We start from the raw sequence: 16,249 nt of genomic DNA, 5'->3' as shown, positions 1-16,249 counted from the left end.
CAGCCATGGCCGAGACATTCATCAAAGATGTCTTTCGTCTCCATGGAATACCAAAGAAGATCATCTCAGATCGAGGTAGCCAGTACACTTCTCGTTTCTGGAAACATCTCTGCAACCGTTTGAGTATAGAGAGAGCTCTAACATCAGGTTTCCACCCTCAGTCAAACGGACAGACGGAACATTTAAATGCCACCCTAGAACAGTACCTACGATGTTATGTGAACCTTCAACAGGACAACTGGGTTTCTCTACTACCCCTGGCAGAGTTCTCCTACAATAACTCTTTCCAATCTACTCTCGGTTTCACCCCTTTTTTCTGTAACTATGGCTACAATCCCCGGGCTATACTACCGGTCTCTAATGTCTCCACCTCTTTACCCACAGTTGACTCCACTCTCGCCTTGTTGAAAGACGCCCACCTACAGGCTAAACGCAATCTTAGCAAGGCTCAAATGAGATATAAGGACCAGGCCGACAAACATCGAAAAGCGGTGCCTGACTGGGGGGTAGGATCTCAGGTCATGTTGTCCACAAGGTATCTACCACGATGGGCACACCCTTCCAAACTCTCCCCTAAATTTCTGGGCCCATACGAAGTCACACAAGTCATCAACCCGGTGGCCTTTCGTCTAGAATTACCCAAAAGCCTTCAAAGAGTCCACCCGGTGTTTCATGCCTCACAACTCAAACCTTTTCTTGCAGACATCTGGTCTCGCAAAAAGAAGAAAACCCCCTTGCCTGCTACTTCGACCCAGGAGGAATTTGAGGTAGCCCAAATCTGTGACTCCCGGTATCGCCGGGGAAGGTTGGAATTCCTTATACGGTGGAAGGGGTATCACTGGTCGGAAAACTCTTGGGAACCAGCCTCTAAGGTACATGCCCCACTGTTGGTCCGCAAGTTTTTTCGCTCTCATCCGGGGAAACCGGGGGGAGGTCTCCATAGGAGGGGGCATACTGTCATGCCGCGGCAGGGTTGGCGGAAGTGGAATCGCTGGCGGTTCGGTCCGCCGTAGCATTCCGCTCCTCGTCTTCCGTTTACCGCTCTAGTCGTTGTACGCGTCCGTGACCCGGAAGTATAATAATCCTCACTTCCGGGTCGCATACGCGTTGCAACGTTTCCGGGTTTCCTCCTGTGTTGCTGCCGCTCCATCTCCCGGTGATATATTCTTGACTTTCTGCATTTAGTTTCGCTGTTTTTCCACTCAGCTGTTTTCCACCCTGCCCAGTGCTTGGTCTCGTCCTTGTCTAGCCTTTTTCTCCTTATTTTCTTTTTCCTTCCTTTTCTCCTTGCAAATTTTACCCCTTTTTTCTAATTGAATCTACCGGTTGCCAGACCCCTGCCTGCCTACTGGACTGCCTGTGATTATCCTTAGTATCTCATTGAACTTACCTGTTGCCAGACCTTGTGCCTGCCTACCGGACTGCCTGTGATTATCCCCGGTATCTACTTGATTCTACCTGTTGCCAGACCTTTTGCCTGCCTACCGGACTGCCTGTGATTATCCCCGGTATCTACTTGATTCTACCTGTTGCCAGACCCCTGCCTGCCTACTGGACTGCCTGTGATTATCCCCTGTGTCCGTTTGGATCTACCTTATTCCAGATTCGGTGCCTGCTCATCGGATTGCACTCTCTTCAGCTAACTCATCTTCTGGGATCCTCCACCTGCAATACTACGTCTAGGGGTTTTTTGTGCCTTCCGGCTTTTTTCCCCCTGTGAGGCGTTCTCGGTAGGATAACCCCCGTTGCCCCTATCTTAGTGGCACGGTGGCATCCTATCGAGGGCGTCCTTATCTTCACAAGAAAAAAGAGAAGCCTCCACGACATAAGGACGGAAGGATTAAGCAGAAAGAGGAAGGTGAGGAGTTGGGGGAAGAGGGAGAACTTGTCATCTCATCAGAAGAAGACATAACCGACAATCGTGACAATAAGTTGCAGAAATGTATAAATGATGCGACTAAAATCTGAACATGTGACTCGTCCCATGGATGTTCTGTCTTGCACGAGAAGGAAACATGCTTAGATTGGACCCCCGAAGGATGCAATTCGATGACAATAGACAAAGATGAAAATAAATAGATCTATTGATAGCATAGCAATGGAAACTCAAGTCAATAGCAATGAGACCAATGAACATAGCACTATTGTGTACTCTACTCGCAAATAGATAGAAATTTAAAAATCTGCGAAATATGACTAGGATACATGGCCTTACCTTGACCAACAAACAGTTGGATTCAGCAAGCAGAGCAGTATGTTGCAGGAGAATAGGTGGGTGGCCACAGGTAGCACACTGATGGGTTTGCTCTAAGCGGTCACAGAAGTTCACGGATAGCACGACGACGAGTAGATTAGCGTAGATCTCAGTGGTTACCAGGTAGCACGTTCAGGGGTTGACTTGCAAAGCACAAAGATGTTCTCATGAGACATATCAAGTGGTTTATAAAGTATTAGAAACAGGGGTGTGTTTGTGAATGAATGACGTATGTATGTCGTGGTATTAGGGGGCGGCCTGCTTCAAGGGGAGGCCTGGCTGGAGACATGGGGTCTGAGGAGGCCATGTGATTGATGGCCCCTTGTCGTGGGATACCTTTTGAAGTGTACATGTAGTTTGGCACCTTGGCCTTTCGCGCCCCTCACAGTGCGCATCCACTCGCGCGAACCGCCTTTGATTGAGGCGGGTGGGCTGGATGGGCCTTGACGTGCAGATAAGGCACAGGAAGACTGCTGAATGGAGACACACTTATGTGGATTGCAGGGGGGCGGCCTGCCTCGGGAGAGGCCTGCCTGGAGACACGGGGTCTGAGGAGGCCATGTGACCGATGGCCCCTGGGCGTGGGATACCTTTTGAAGTGTGCATGTAGTTTGGCACCTTGGCCTTTTGCGCCCCTGACAGCGCGCATCCACTGGCGCGAACCGCCTTTGATAGAGGGGGGTGGGCTGGATGGGCCTGGGGCGTGCAGATAAGGCACAGGAAGACTGCTGAATGGAGACACACTTATGTGGATTGCAGGGGGGCGGCCTGCCTCAGGGGAGGCCTGCCTGGAGACACAGGGTCTGAGGAGACCATGTGAACGATGGCCCCTGGGCGTAAGATACCTTTTGAAGTGTACATGTTTTTTTGCACGTTGGCCGTTCGCTCCCCAGACAGCCCCACATGCCAGCGCTCATCCACGGGTGCGAACTGCCTTTGATAGGGGGGGTGGATGGATGAGCCAGTGGGCGTGCAGATAAGTGTGTGGGAACGAGGGGCCATCAGGCCCCTCTCGATGGCCCCTCTCATGCTTTACTTCTCAATAGAAACTCGGACCAAGTGCCTCCAGTAGTGGGTTCACCCCTTGCCCTTATGTGATAACTTTGGTTGACAATCGCGTAGATGGGACCACTGAGCATGACTCTTCCTCTGAGATCACTGTCCTGCATGTGAACCAGCCTGAACTAAGCAGATCGCTCGTTCATCTCCATAAATGTGTCCTTGCCCACACACCCTCGCCAGTGGAAACTTACTGCCATTGTGACCTTGTGTACCTGCAAGGTATTCTCTTCAAGTGCCAGACCACTGACCACGACATGATGCCCACCTAGCAGATGCCGAATTAACATTAGACCCCTACTGCAGTATATCGTTGCTTATCAATAACAAATGCCACATACCAGAGATTCTTGTGAGCACAGACCCACACTTCAACCGGTGTATTACAGTGGTCAAGACCCTTAACCTAAGGCCTGTATAATCCAATGTTAATTGTTAGTATAGATATATGTGTGACTTTTTTTTAGAGACATAACCTACTGAAAGACTTTGAACAAGTGTTATTTAGTGCATGCATTATCGAGAATATTTTATGTTAGCTTAGATAGTGACCACCCTGCTTCACAGCGACCAGACCTTCACCCATTCGGAGAACAGATGTCCGATGTCCATCCTTGAATGGAGACACACTTGATTCATTTAAAAAAAAAAAATCATCAAAACAACCGTTGTTAAAATATATGTGGTGTTTTATTTTGTATCTTATTTTCATGACACAAAAATACAAGACTTTAAAGATTAAACAGGTCAGGTTGCAGCACAGCGAGAGAAAATCCCCTGTACTGACCGCTGTCACTCGGGAACATTTCTCTTATGGCACGAACGGCACAGGCGGGTATCACTCTTCGAACGCGGTGTCCAAGCCTCCCGTGGAGCCACCATGTAAAGGAATGAAACAAACTGTTTTTAAATGACCAAGATAAGTTTAATAAACGTTTGTTGTCAATGACAATTCTTGTAACCAATGGCATTCTGCACGGACAAATGCTATCTAGACAATGCACACTATTGAACGACTTACATGCGTTACTATGATATGTAGATATAATTTTGGATATAGTAGAAGAACATGAAATAGGAGTGGCATGACAAGCAGAGTATACTTACTCGTTACTCGGATTACGAGGACGAACAGTTGCGAAGTTCGTGCATAAGCACCATCATTATTCTCAACACGGCCCATGTGAGGCAGGCTGCCCTGAAGTCTGGCAGCTCGGTGATGCATTGCGGTCGTGGCTCGCCTTCTGAAATGTAGGCCAGGCATCCGAGTTTTCTCGGCAGCAGCAGTTCTCCTCCTCGGTTGGCATTAGCTCGCACCGATTGCATGTGCACCAGGTGGAGACGCCGTCCATGCGACTAGGCCCAGGCTCTTCATCTGTTGATCCGTCCTGCCAACTGCCGTCCGAATCCCCATCGTTTTCGCGTGCTTCCCTTTCCAGTAGTTCCTCCTCGGTATACTCGGGCTCGTACATGTAGGGCATTATTGTAGCCATTGTGTGGTAAACAAAGTAAAATAATTTACCAAGATGGTACAGGTGTTCACACGGGCTACAAGCGGCGAAGGTAGCTGACCAGAGCACAGAAACGAGTCACAAAATACTCTAAGTAACACAGAGAGAGGAATGGAATCTAAAATCTGCTGCTGTGTGTTGTGAAACGGTCTGTTTATACTTATTGAGGAAAGAGGCGTCCTGCCATTTCCATGGCGACACGTCATTAGCTGAAGCACAGCGAATGTTGACACAAGACGTGCTTTGGCGTTGGGAAATGGGCGGTACGAGTCTGCTGATGACAGGCTCAGGGGCAGGGGAATTGATTTAGTGCCGCAGAAGCAGGTCAGACAGGGCGATGCGGCAAGTGATAGGATTATCACAAAATGGCAGCTCCCTGGTGCCTGTTTTCGCGTGCGTTTAATGGGCGAAAACTCGGGTAAGGTCCATAGGAAAGTTTTCTAAAATCGAGCCACTTAGGCTTAAAAAAAACATGGCCGACCCGTAGGGACAATAACAAATTTTACTAGACCATGCCTTTAAGGAGTTGTTCAATGTCACAAATAGATCTAAACAAATGTTAAGAGTGCTAAACTAATAATAAACAGAGTACTTTCAGGCATGTGACCAAGATGGCACCTCGCTATTATCTGTACAGTCAAGTTGGTTTCCCCTTACTGAAATGGTCTAATGACTGGACCAATAAGCGTCTGTTTGGGTTACTGTCATGATGCCTGAGGAAGTGAGTCATGAGAAATGGTTAAAACTGGAGAGAAGGGGAACCTGGCAAAACCGCTGGGCATGGGTTTACCAACAATGGTAGTGCTTGTGTGCGTTTTTTTTTTTTTTAAAGAAAAGAAAATCCAGTCGATAAGCCTGGGCGAGCCTCTCCAAGCCCTTCCCGTGAATCGCTACAGGCTCAATAACTGGTTTTGGGTAAATCTGCGGGAGCCCGCAAGAAAATTGCGACGTCTGTATTTCTCACACAAGTTCACACCAGATCAAGACGCTCTTATGTGAATTCGGGCATTATGCAATGATATGGCCAAGAGCATCATAGTGGTGTTGGATTGGGGTATTCGTGCGTGGATTCAGGCAAGTACCTGGGGAGAAAACAAGTTTAAGAGCCTATATAAAAAAGAACCAGCAATTTCCCGTTTCTTTTGTGGGTTGAGTTTAGCTGCTGGAAGGTGAGGCAGGGCCGATATACACCAACACTTGAAGAGATAATTTTGAGGGGTCAGCACGATTTCTTTTTTTTTTTTTTAGGGACTGTGTGATTTGTGATTTATAAACCTTTTGTACTTAGTTGGAAAACCTACTTTGCTACAGGACTGACATCTTCCGGTTCTAGTAAACCATTGAGGGCAGTGGCAGCATGCTGCGGAGTGTTCGCTGGCTCCTGAGGGGAGGGGGGTATGCAGTGTAATGTTTTGTTCCGGCTCTTGTGCATGAGGTCACTTCATACGGCCCAGCAATGAGGATAAGCCCGGATTGGTCCCTGCCTTCCAGCGGACAATGTTTCTGTAGAGCATGCAGGTGTCCAGGTGCTGCTGTTGACCCTTTACAATGAAATTCGACACCATAGTTATGTGCTGTCGACTTGTAGCAGCTGCATTGGCTGCTGAGCAGAGGCATATGGGTGCAAGAGGAAGTATTGGTTGCTCTAATTGTTAGTAGGTGAGGTCGTTGACAGACTTACACCTTGGGATCTGTGAGGTGTTGTAAAGAGAGGGTACACGGAGCACATGCTTTGTGGTGGAATTTCTACACTCAGGTTGTGTTTGTTTCGCCAACCCTCCCTCTCAGCCATTGCTGAACTCAGTATCAGTGCTTGTAGCTGTAAAAGCCACTAAAATGTTATTCAACAGTAGGTCAGGTGCCAAATTATCATGCTAGGGGAGCAGAAGGTTTCTCAGCCTAGCACATCTAGCAGCAATGGTGATGATGAAGGTCAATATGATAAATCAGGATGCCCAGTAGTCAACATACTGATCTTTTAGGGTGGTTTTCACAACCCTCCCCACTCCCGCAAAAAAACATCCCCTACTTTATTATATCCATGTCACTTTACAATGACTCAAGCTGTGTTGCCATGGTAGCCATACCAGATATAGCCAGGGTATGAGCCTAGCGGCTATGCCTTTGTTCCCCAGGCATTCATGCGTAGGCACCTGAAACACAGGTGCTCTTAAGCTGAAATGAGGTGCTTTACAAATAGGACTAGAAAGGTATTCTTGTGAATAGCACAACATGATATGTGAACATGTAATAATGTCCATATTAGAGGTTCTTTGTAGGTTTCATAAGCGTTATCACTCGGGGTCAGGAGCCGGTCACATGACACAGTCCACTTATATAGAGCTCACTCTTAATCTTTTACTACTATGAATCAATGGTGTTTGTTCCCTAAAAACAAAACTACTGGATCCAAATTATAATTTATTTTGCACATTTATACGTTTTGGGTCAGAGCCTGCAGTTTCAGAAACAAGTGAACTAGCAAACAAACAAAGGTGGCAGAGATTCTATTCAGCGAGTTACCCACACATCTTCCTGGAAAGTACTTGTGGCACCTACAGGCCCCAAATAGGAGGAGGCACGTTTTAGTTAAGGACATCATACGAACAATTACACTCCCCATCATGCACCATAACGTTTGCACAAGCCAAAAGGAGGTTACTTCTGGCTACATAATAACTAAGCACTCGGCATCCTTCATGCTGTACTGTTCAACATCTTTTCTGAGCAATATGATGTATTATGGAGAATTTTCAGTTTAGTGCTAAATTTCTCCAAACTTAGAGACCCACAGCTCTTTTGCTGAACTTTGGGACTTTGTACTTTTAATTCTATGTGTATTCTGTGTTTCTTTTGACTTTGGAGTCTGCCAAACTCCACAGGCATCATCTTTACACTGTGACACACATCACCTTGAGTGCAGTGGCAAAGGGAAGTCTTAGATTTCCCAAAGGTTTAAATACCTTCTCTTGGTAAAACTACTGTTTCCAAGAGCAGTGAAGTGAAATTGACTTTACTTACATTTGGTAACTTTCTAGACCCAGCACACACTATTTTACAATAGGTTGCAGGAGGGGTTACTAGTATCCTCTTTGTCTAGTTTCTCATGTAACATTTTTATGTTTCTCCTTCTACAATTAATGGCTGGTGGCAGTGGTTTACTTTTTCCTACCAGTGTGTGTTTTTACCACAGCTGCAATTGCAGCTGCAGTAAAGCACCCATGGGTGCCCATTTCATCAAAATGGGCCGGTCTTCTATTTTCGCCATTTCTTGTTGGAAAGGTCCTTGTTGAGATTTACTCTGTGTGCCAAACCAAGTTTGGTCCCTTTGTTCGTTTTGTCTTTGGTGGCATACAAGAGTGAAGCCCGCTTCTGGCTCCAGCGTGTCTGGCAGGGCAGGAAGTGAGAGAGGTGCCCGGAACTCCCTGTGCTTAATCCCCTCAGTTACAGGAATGCACCCAAAGGTGATTGGGCAACTGGCTGTCCTTGGAGGACAGCCACCCTGCTGCGTGAGTGACAGCTAGACTGGGAGAAACTTGCATAAAAAGCGAGGCTTTTTGCTTGGACGGCAGAGTCAACCACTGGACAAAGGAATCCAAAGAAGAACTTGGAAGAGACGCTTACTGCAACTCCTGGACCGTTGGTTTGCCCGGCGAAGCCCTGCTACATCACTAAAGCTCTGAATTCGCCTCAAGTAGATAAGCCCTGCAACGGACGACTTCTTCCCTTGGGTTGGTGGGACCAAATTACTCCAAAGCAAATGCGTCTGGACATCCTCTCGGGGCTGGCTGTACTTCCATTGCTGCTGCAGGAACCGAGTGCCAGGGAGAGGAACACCAGAATCGAGTGTCTCATTTTTAAGTCGGACCAGAGCTCCAGGATCATCCTCTGGACTCCCAGGAAGCAGGGCTGACCAAGTCTGAGCCACCTCAACAGAGTGCTGGACCCCAGATGCGAGGAAAGTCCATCAAGGTATCCGAGAACCGCGGTGGTGCAGCTTGCGAGAGCCGCGAGGAGCTGTAACCGCAAAGTGCTGCTGCTACAAAGTTTGCCCACTGCTGCCGCCGCCCTTCCATTCATAGTGCAGGAGTCCTCAGAAGTCCTCCCTCTTGTCCCCACAACTGAGGCCCAGGAACAACAGGGTCTGCAGAAGCCAGCTGGAACCAATTTCTTCTAACCAAAAGTACTGTAAAACTAACGGGACTTACCTCTTGTTGTGTAGCCTTGCTAGTTCTCAGTTGAGACTTGTCTTTGCAGAGTTGCTTCCAGCTTTGCCTCTCACAAGCCTCCCAGCTTGTGGCCCTCCAGTGATTTCATTTTATATAAAGATCTCTAAAACATTGTGCAAGACTTCTTACCTACCTACAAGAAGTGCTTCAGCTCACCTAGACTTTTGTTCAATTAACATTGGCTGTCCTGGCTCCCTGAAAGACTCTACTTACCTCTGATTTTGTGTTTTACCTTTCCCCCAGGAAATGGTTAATTTACTTTGCATTGGAGGGTTCAAAAAGTACTTACCTGCTTAAGAATATTTGTTAACCATTGCTTTATTCCCCTCAACTTCTTCCTTTTGACACCAACCTCAGTATTGCTCTAATGTACCAGTGATATATTAATGTCCAGTGTCCTAATTATTCAAGTCACCTCAGGGTGCCATCTCAAATGGGCATTTACTGATTTAAAGAAACAGAGTGGGTATTTTGAAGTATATTTTTGCATTACATATATTTTGCTGCCTTCTAAAGACGGCTTATACAACTGACTGTTAAATAAATTGTTTAATCAAGAAACCTTGCATATAAGTGTTTATTTAGATACTTGTCACTGTGGATCTATGTTTAATAACCATACAGCTCTGATTGACCCCTCTTGAGATAAGCCTAACTGCTCAGTCAATCTACCAACTTGTGTAGTACATGCGTATACCAAAGGTTGGGTTAACTATTGCCAAGAGGACAAGGCTGGTGCAGTCTCCCACAGGCTAATACATACAATCTTGCCTAACAATATGTTTTCATAATTCAGCATATAGGATATCCATCCATTGATTAAGTGGGTAATGATATTTATTGAAGTGTTCGCTCAGGGTGCCCTGCCAAGGTTTTACATGCGAGTTGCCAGTGGTTATAATTCTGAAAAACTTTCTATTCATCACTTATTTAATGGTGGAAATACAGCAAAAACACCATATTTCATCTATGTTCTTTTGAACCAAGGGGAGCACTTCAGATCTTACCTTCCATGGAGCGGAGAACAGAGCAGCTTATGAGACAGCGATCTTTCAGGTCCATCAGTCTCTTAAAGACCTCACTCTCTGGTGTGCTAATGCCGATCCTGGTGTCTGGGCTTCCAGTAGATTCTACCAGGGTCCATCTCTCAGCAAGCCCTCCTGTCAAATCCACCAAGGCATCAGCCACCTGTCCAGCCCAGAGCAGCTCGTAGGATCCATGTAACCTGGTGGGACAGAATAGATGGCAGAGCTTGAGACCATGCAAGTGCCAAACCATCATCTACTGCTCTTTGTAATGATGCACAGGATTTCGTCACTTCTCCCCAGAGGGGCGCCCTTCCCTGTGAGGCTGGGGAGGTGAACCCACAACGCACCATTGCCCTCAGCAGTGGCGGTAAGCGGTACCTCACAGGGAGACACCCCCCCCCCCCTGTTGGGGATATGGACTCCTGTTCCGAGCAGTAACTCCCTAATTCGCTTTCCTACAAGACCCTCTCAACCTGAAGAAACTACTGTTTGCTATTGCAAGATCTCTTCTTTCGCTCAACCTGGACACTTGAAACCAGTGAGACAAAGAAGAGTAAAAGACATGAAGAATGGCAATAGGTTGGAACCCAGTGGTACTGAGAAGAAGAGTGAAGGAGCAATAACAACTACTCCTTCAGTGAAGATAGCCAGCAGAGAGAGGAAAAGCTGAGAGAGGACGAGCCAGCCTGCAACCCCAGGGAGAATCAGTGATGCACCCCCATCAAATTCAAGGTAACATGAGAGGCAAGTTCGGAGCAAAGTTAAGATTTCTTTGGGAGTAATCTTCCTCGTCACACTGATTGTGAAGATCATAAGAAAAACCAAGAGTGCTGCGGGAGTGATCGCCCCGTCACAGTAATTGTACAGAACAGAAGGAAAAAAGCAAGAATGGTACAAGAGCAATCTCCCTCATTACAGTGACTCCGGAAACACTAAGAAAAGCCAAGTACTAACCTCCCTTGTCCCAATAGCGGGAATAACAGTTACTTAATGTTATATACCTTTTGTAAGGTGCAAATCACACAAAGGCCTCAGTGCACACCAAATAAGGAAGAGTCAGGAACCGGGTCGACACCAGAACTCACAGAGAAACCTTATCATTAGAATTAAAAAGAAAAGTTTTAAGAGATCTCTTCAAAGTGGAAACAACACTGCAAAACCGAAGAACAGTAGGAAGAAGATTCCAGACGGGGAGCAGTCGAATCAAAGCTAGTACCACCGAACAAAGTAAGTCTATAAAGAGGCTGCTCAAGTCTCCTCGACGTGCCAGAATGAAGAGAGCGAGAAGTGCAGAAGTACTTGGCCCTGTTCTTCAAGTAAGCAGGTGCTTTATCCGCGAGACGCTTGTGGGTAACAATCAAAACCAAGAAACTAGGAGAGAGAGGACTTTTTGCATTGGACAATATAGGTTTTGGCTTATTTAAATTTTAACACCCCTGCCTGCCAAACGGCATCTTGGTATCACCTGCGAATGTGGAAACTCGAAATGGTGCACGATTACTGATGACATCACCACGCTGTGACGAATAACATAACCATGTTCAAAGATCAACAAAAGCCACTTTCAGGATGGCGGCGAACCAGCAATCAGCGGAACGCCGCCATCCTGAAAGGAACCCAGACCGACAAAGGAACTTGAAACAAGTACTAGGTAAGAAAACACAGTTTAAATGATAACTTGCACAGGCATTTGAAACCCTTGACTATGTTAAAGAGTCTCGTGGTGACCAATCACAAAGAGATCCCTTGATTAAACCTGTATTTTTACAATACCATATAATGCCTTTGACCACTTCAAACAATCAAATTATATGCAACTACCAACCTAAAGATTTTAATTAAAACAAAATAAACTCAACAGGCATGGCAACGGCACCATACGAATAGCTGACATAAATTTAAAACTAAAAACAAGGACACTCCATACTCAATAGTAACAGAGTGACTAATTCTTTACAGATTCATCCCAAGAAAGGGACATTTAAAAAAGTAAACCACTTGAGAGCCCTCACGAACAATAACATTAACCACAATTCTTTTTAAAGTAAGCGACAACTAACAGATGCTATAATTCAATAGAACTTGCCTGCAAACCGGTGTGAAATTAGACAGCCATATTCAATAGTAGCATGTTCAACGTTCAGATGGAACGCATGGCCAAAATCATTGGTCAGAATAAATCCCATGATAAATTCATAATGATCAAATCAACTATCTATAACAGACCTCGAGCTATGATGTTACATAGCGTAAATTCATACTTAGAATATTGTGGGTAAAAAAAGCATGAATCCCAGAATACCAAAGAAACCAGAATGGCCTTGGCTATTGCAATCCCCCCCCTCCCTTCTTAGAAATTGTGGCACAAACGCTACGAAGAAGCACGACAAGGAGAAAAGGGAATTAACCCGGCATACGAATCGCTAACCACAACACTGACATCTCAGCAGTCAGCAACCAGATAACTATAGGTCAGACCCCAAACAGGGATATCAGAACTTTGAATTAGTAAATTACATGATAGTGGATTTTTTCAATTCAACTTGACTAAAATTACCTAACTCTACCCACCTTTTCTTTTCCCTCCCAATCAACCTTCCCCCCTTACTAACAGATACACTATTTGCATACTTGAAACTGAATTACCTAATGTACAATTGAGAACGCTAATGTATATGCATGTATGATATTAGATGAACTCTTACAATTAATCTGTGTTACAGTTAGGAAAATATTGCACACATCAAGTTCGGTAGGAATTGAACTGCACACATACCAGTGTAACACCCATCACTAATACTGTATTTGCACCTTTGTAACTAAACAATTGCCATGCTTATTAAATGTAATCTATGATCAACTGAAAGCTTATCTTTTGGTTCAAAACCAATAAAGGATAATTTTGTAGCCAGACAATGAGGTCCTATATTCATTTAGTTCTACATTTAAGAGCCAGGCGCAATTAACCCAACAAGCACGCGCCTTTTCTCTAAAATGTATGGGGCCTAGTCACCAAAATTCACAGGTTCCACACAGGTTTCTCCAGGGGAGGTATTCTCACAAAGGATGCAATGTGCTTGTGGTGGGGATTAAAACAGTTCCAAACTATTTTAAAGTATTATAAGTATTTGTCCAAAGATAGGGGGGGGAACCCCTCTTAATCCCAGTGCCACGGCTAGCCCAGGGGTAGGAGAGTTGACCCAGATTCAACGATAAGCACAGAGGGAGCTAGGGGACAATGAGCTTTACAGCTAGTGTTAGTCCATGGAGGCTGGGGGGAGGGTCTAGGGGGCAGGATCAGTTATTTCTATGTACTTACACCTCCCACCCACACCGACTGAGATTTTTCAGGTCACTCTGTGGATCATCCGGGAATTGCTGGAGACACGATCTTCCCTCCTTTTGTTCTGGTGAGGGGTACAGGTTTGAGTGCTTGTACCGGTCAAGTCCACCTGCAATATGCAATACCAGAACAATGAAGAATGCAAACTGTTGCGGTGCAGACCCCTACAGGACACTTCACAGGATGGATGAAGATGAGCTCCAGCGACAGTCAATCTTCCAGGTGTACCCAAAATTCACAAAAATCTGCAAAACCCACCTGGACGACCTATCGTCTCAGGATGTGGTTCAGTGCTAGAACCCATCTGTAAATTCATAGATGTTTTTCTCAAACCACTGAGTACCAACACAGAGACATACTTAAGGGACACAACCCAAACCATCCAATTTTTTGAGAGTATTGATTTTGACAGTAGCTCTCAACTTCTAGTGACCCTAGACATTTGCTCATTATACACCAGTATTCCACAGGAACTGGCTATAGAGTGCATTCATAGATATCTGACCAATTCTGATGCCCAAACTAGGGTTCCAGCAAACTTTATTGTAGACCTTCTCACACTTGCCCTATCCAAAAACTACTTTGAGTTTGATGGCCAATTTTATTTCCAATGTAAAGGGACAGGTATGGGGGCAAGTTTTGCGCCACGTCTAGCTATATTGTTTATGGCAGACTTTGAGAAGACTAATATTCTATCCGAGAAAATCCTTTCAAAAACCATATCAAAATTTGGAAAAGGTACATAGATGATATTCTCTGCATCTGGACAGGCTCTAAATTAGATTTACAAAATTTTGTCGATTGGCTTAACAAAGTCGACCAAAACATCCAATTCACCATGGAATGCAATAATTCGGAAATCAGTTTTCTTGATCTTAAAATCCAAACAAATAATGGTTCCCTGAAATGCAACCTTTTTCGCAAACCAAGTGATAGAAATACACTTTTGCATTTCAAAAGCGATCACCCAAGGCACATTAGGGAAAATTTACCCTTTGGACAATACCTTCGCATAAGAAGGAACTGTACGGAACTAGAGGACTTCTATTTCCATGCCAATGATCTCGATCACAGGCTGACCGAGAGAGGGTACCCACATCATGCAATATCTAGATCAAGGGAAAGAGCGAGATTTTCCAACAGGGACACACTCCTGCTAAATAAAAATACTACTAGCAACGAGGAACCAAGAACGACCTGTGTCATCACACATGGCGCCCATACACCACTTATTCGCAAGTCCATAGCTAAACATTGGACTTTGGCCAAATTGTGTCTCCCGAATGAACCCACACCACGCTTCGCATACAAGCGGGGCAAAAATCTCTGAGACCAGTTGATGCATTCCAAATTCACCAACCCTGCTCCTAGACTGGGTCTATGGGATTTGAGATCACCGGTGGGACATTTTCCTTGTGGTAACTGCACTTCATGCAAATTTACCAAAAAGATCAAAGTTTTTAAGATCAAGGACAGACTATGGAATTTGAAAAGCATGACAAATTGCAAAACTAAAAACGCCATCTATATTATAGAAGGTCCTTGTGGTTTGAGATATGTTGGACAAACAGAAAGACCAGTCCACATTTGTATTTGCAAACATCGCTCCCGTATAAGGTGCAAGAACGAAAGTGCCCCCTTGGTTAAACACTACTTGGAAAACAAACACACAGCAAACGACATTTTGTGGTGGGGGGTAGACACCATCATTTCCTCTGCAAATCTCAAAATGAGTCTGCTACAGAAAGAGGCCCAGTGGATATATAGAATTGATTCCTTCCACCATGGCCTCAACGAGGAATATATTTGTCCTACTTAATTACATGACCTTTATTTTTAGGTCGGTAGGGCCTGCTGTTCTCTGTGCCGTGGTGAATGTTCCTTGACCCATATGCCACATGTATATTAGCACTTGTACATTGCGGTAACACAATTGCCCTTTTTAATTACTATCAGTATGTCATAAGGGGTGCTGCCCAGTTTTTCGGCTCAGCACACCACAAACATATGAATTCTCTCCATTCCGGAAATACACTTTCCTCACTGCAGCACATGACCATCATCTTAGGGCTTGTGTATTCTCTCTACATGGAGTGCGCATCCACATCCAGTGCGTTATATAGACATTCACTTTCTCCTACCCGGCATTTTATTGCTGCGCCCTGCAGTCGCCTGCCGACACCTCCCTTCACATCTAGCTTCCTCGAGTCTGGTATCCTAGCAACCAAGCCTAGATACATGTTGACTCCCAACGCGAGGCGCATTCCATTAGCCTTAGTGGATTCGTTCCATATCGCATAACACACTCATCATAGGCTGGGCCCACTCCATGCCATATTCTTGACTTTTCTCTGTTCATGCTATTTCCTCATAAACGTGCAAAACACACACGTCTATGAACATGTCTGACAGAGCGAGTACTCTAGCCCTTGTAAACCAGCAAGTTGGTATCTTCCACTCGCACGGCATCATGGGTCCGCACTCAACCTAGGGTCTCCATAACTACGAGACACCTCGCACTCGTTTACCTACACGGGCGCGAAACAACCGCTCACCCCTTGATGCCTCGCGCACTTCTCTGTTTCCTGTATTCACTGTTCGATCGTAAGTATCCGATAACCTGTTTTTTCAGGTGCTCAGTTCACGCGCTTCTTCTGTATTTTCTGATGGTTACGGTTGTAACTTTTCACGCTTTTAACATGCGTGTCCTCTCTATGTCTCCAGACATCTTGCCACTACGTGTGACACAGGAATCTGCCAGCTCCTAGATGGCCCCCACCATAAGGGCATATTTACCCTGCGACAATTGTATCGCATGAACATCC

The 16,249-nt window shown here is 45.4% G+C and overlaps 1 protein-coding gene across 3 annotated transcripts in view; it reads right to left on the bottom strand.

Moving 5' to 3' along the window:
* Window positions 1-16,249, bottom strand: part of CAPN10 (calpain 10) — a 431,781-nt gene that overhangs the window by 324,380 nt on the left and 91,152 nt on the right. For all 3 annotated transcript variants that reach the window (XM_069618844.1, XM_069618843.1, XM_069618842.1), the window contains exon 4: window positions 10,061-10,278. In XM_069618844.1, coding sequence (XP_069474945.1) covers window positions 10,061-10,278 — 218 coding nt within the window. The remainder of the gene's footprint in view (window positions 1-10,060; window positions 10,279-16,249) is intronic.

This window comes from Ambystoma mexicanum, chromosome 10 (assembly GCF_040938575.1).
Source record: "Ambystoma mexicanum isolate Mex_15411 chromosome 10, UKY_AmexF1_1, whole genome shotgun sequence".
Lineage (NCBI taxonomy): Eukaryota > Metazoa > Chordata > Amphibia > Caudata > Ambystomatidae > Ambystoma > Ambystoma mexicanum.
Note: the sequence above shows the minus strand (reverse complement) of the source record. Positions and strands in the feature narration are given on the sequence as shown.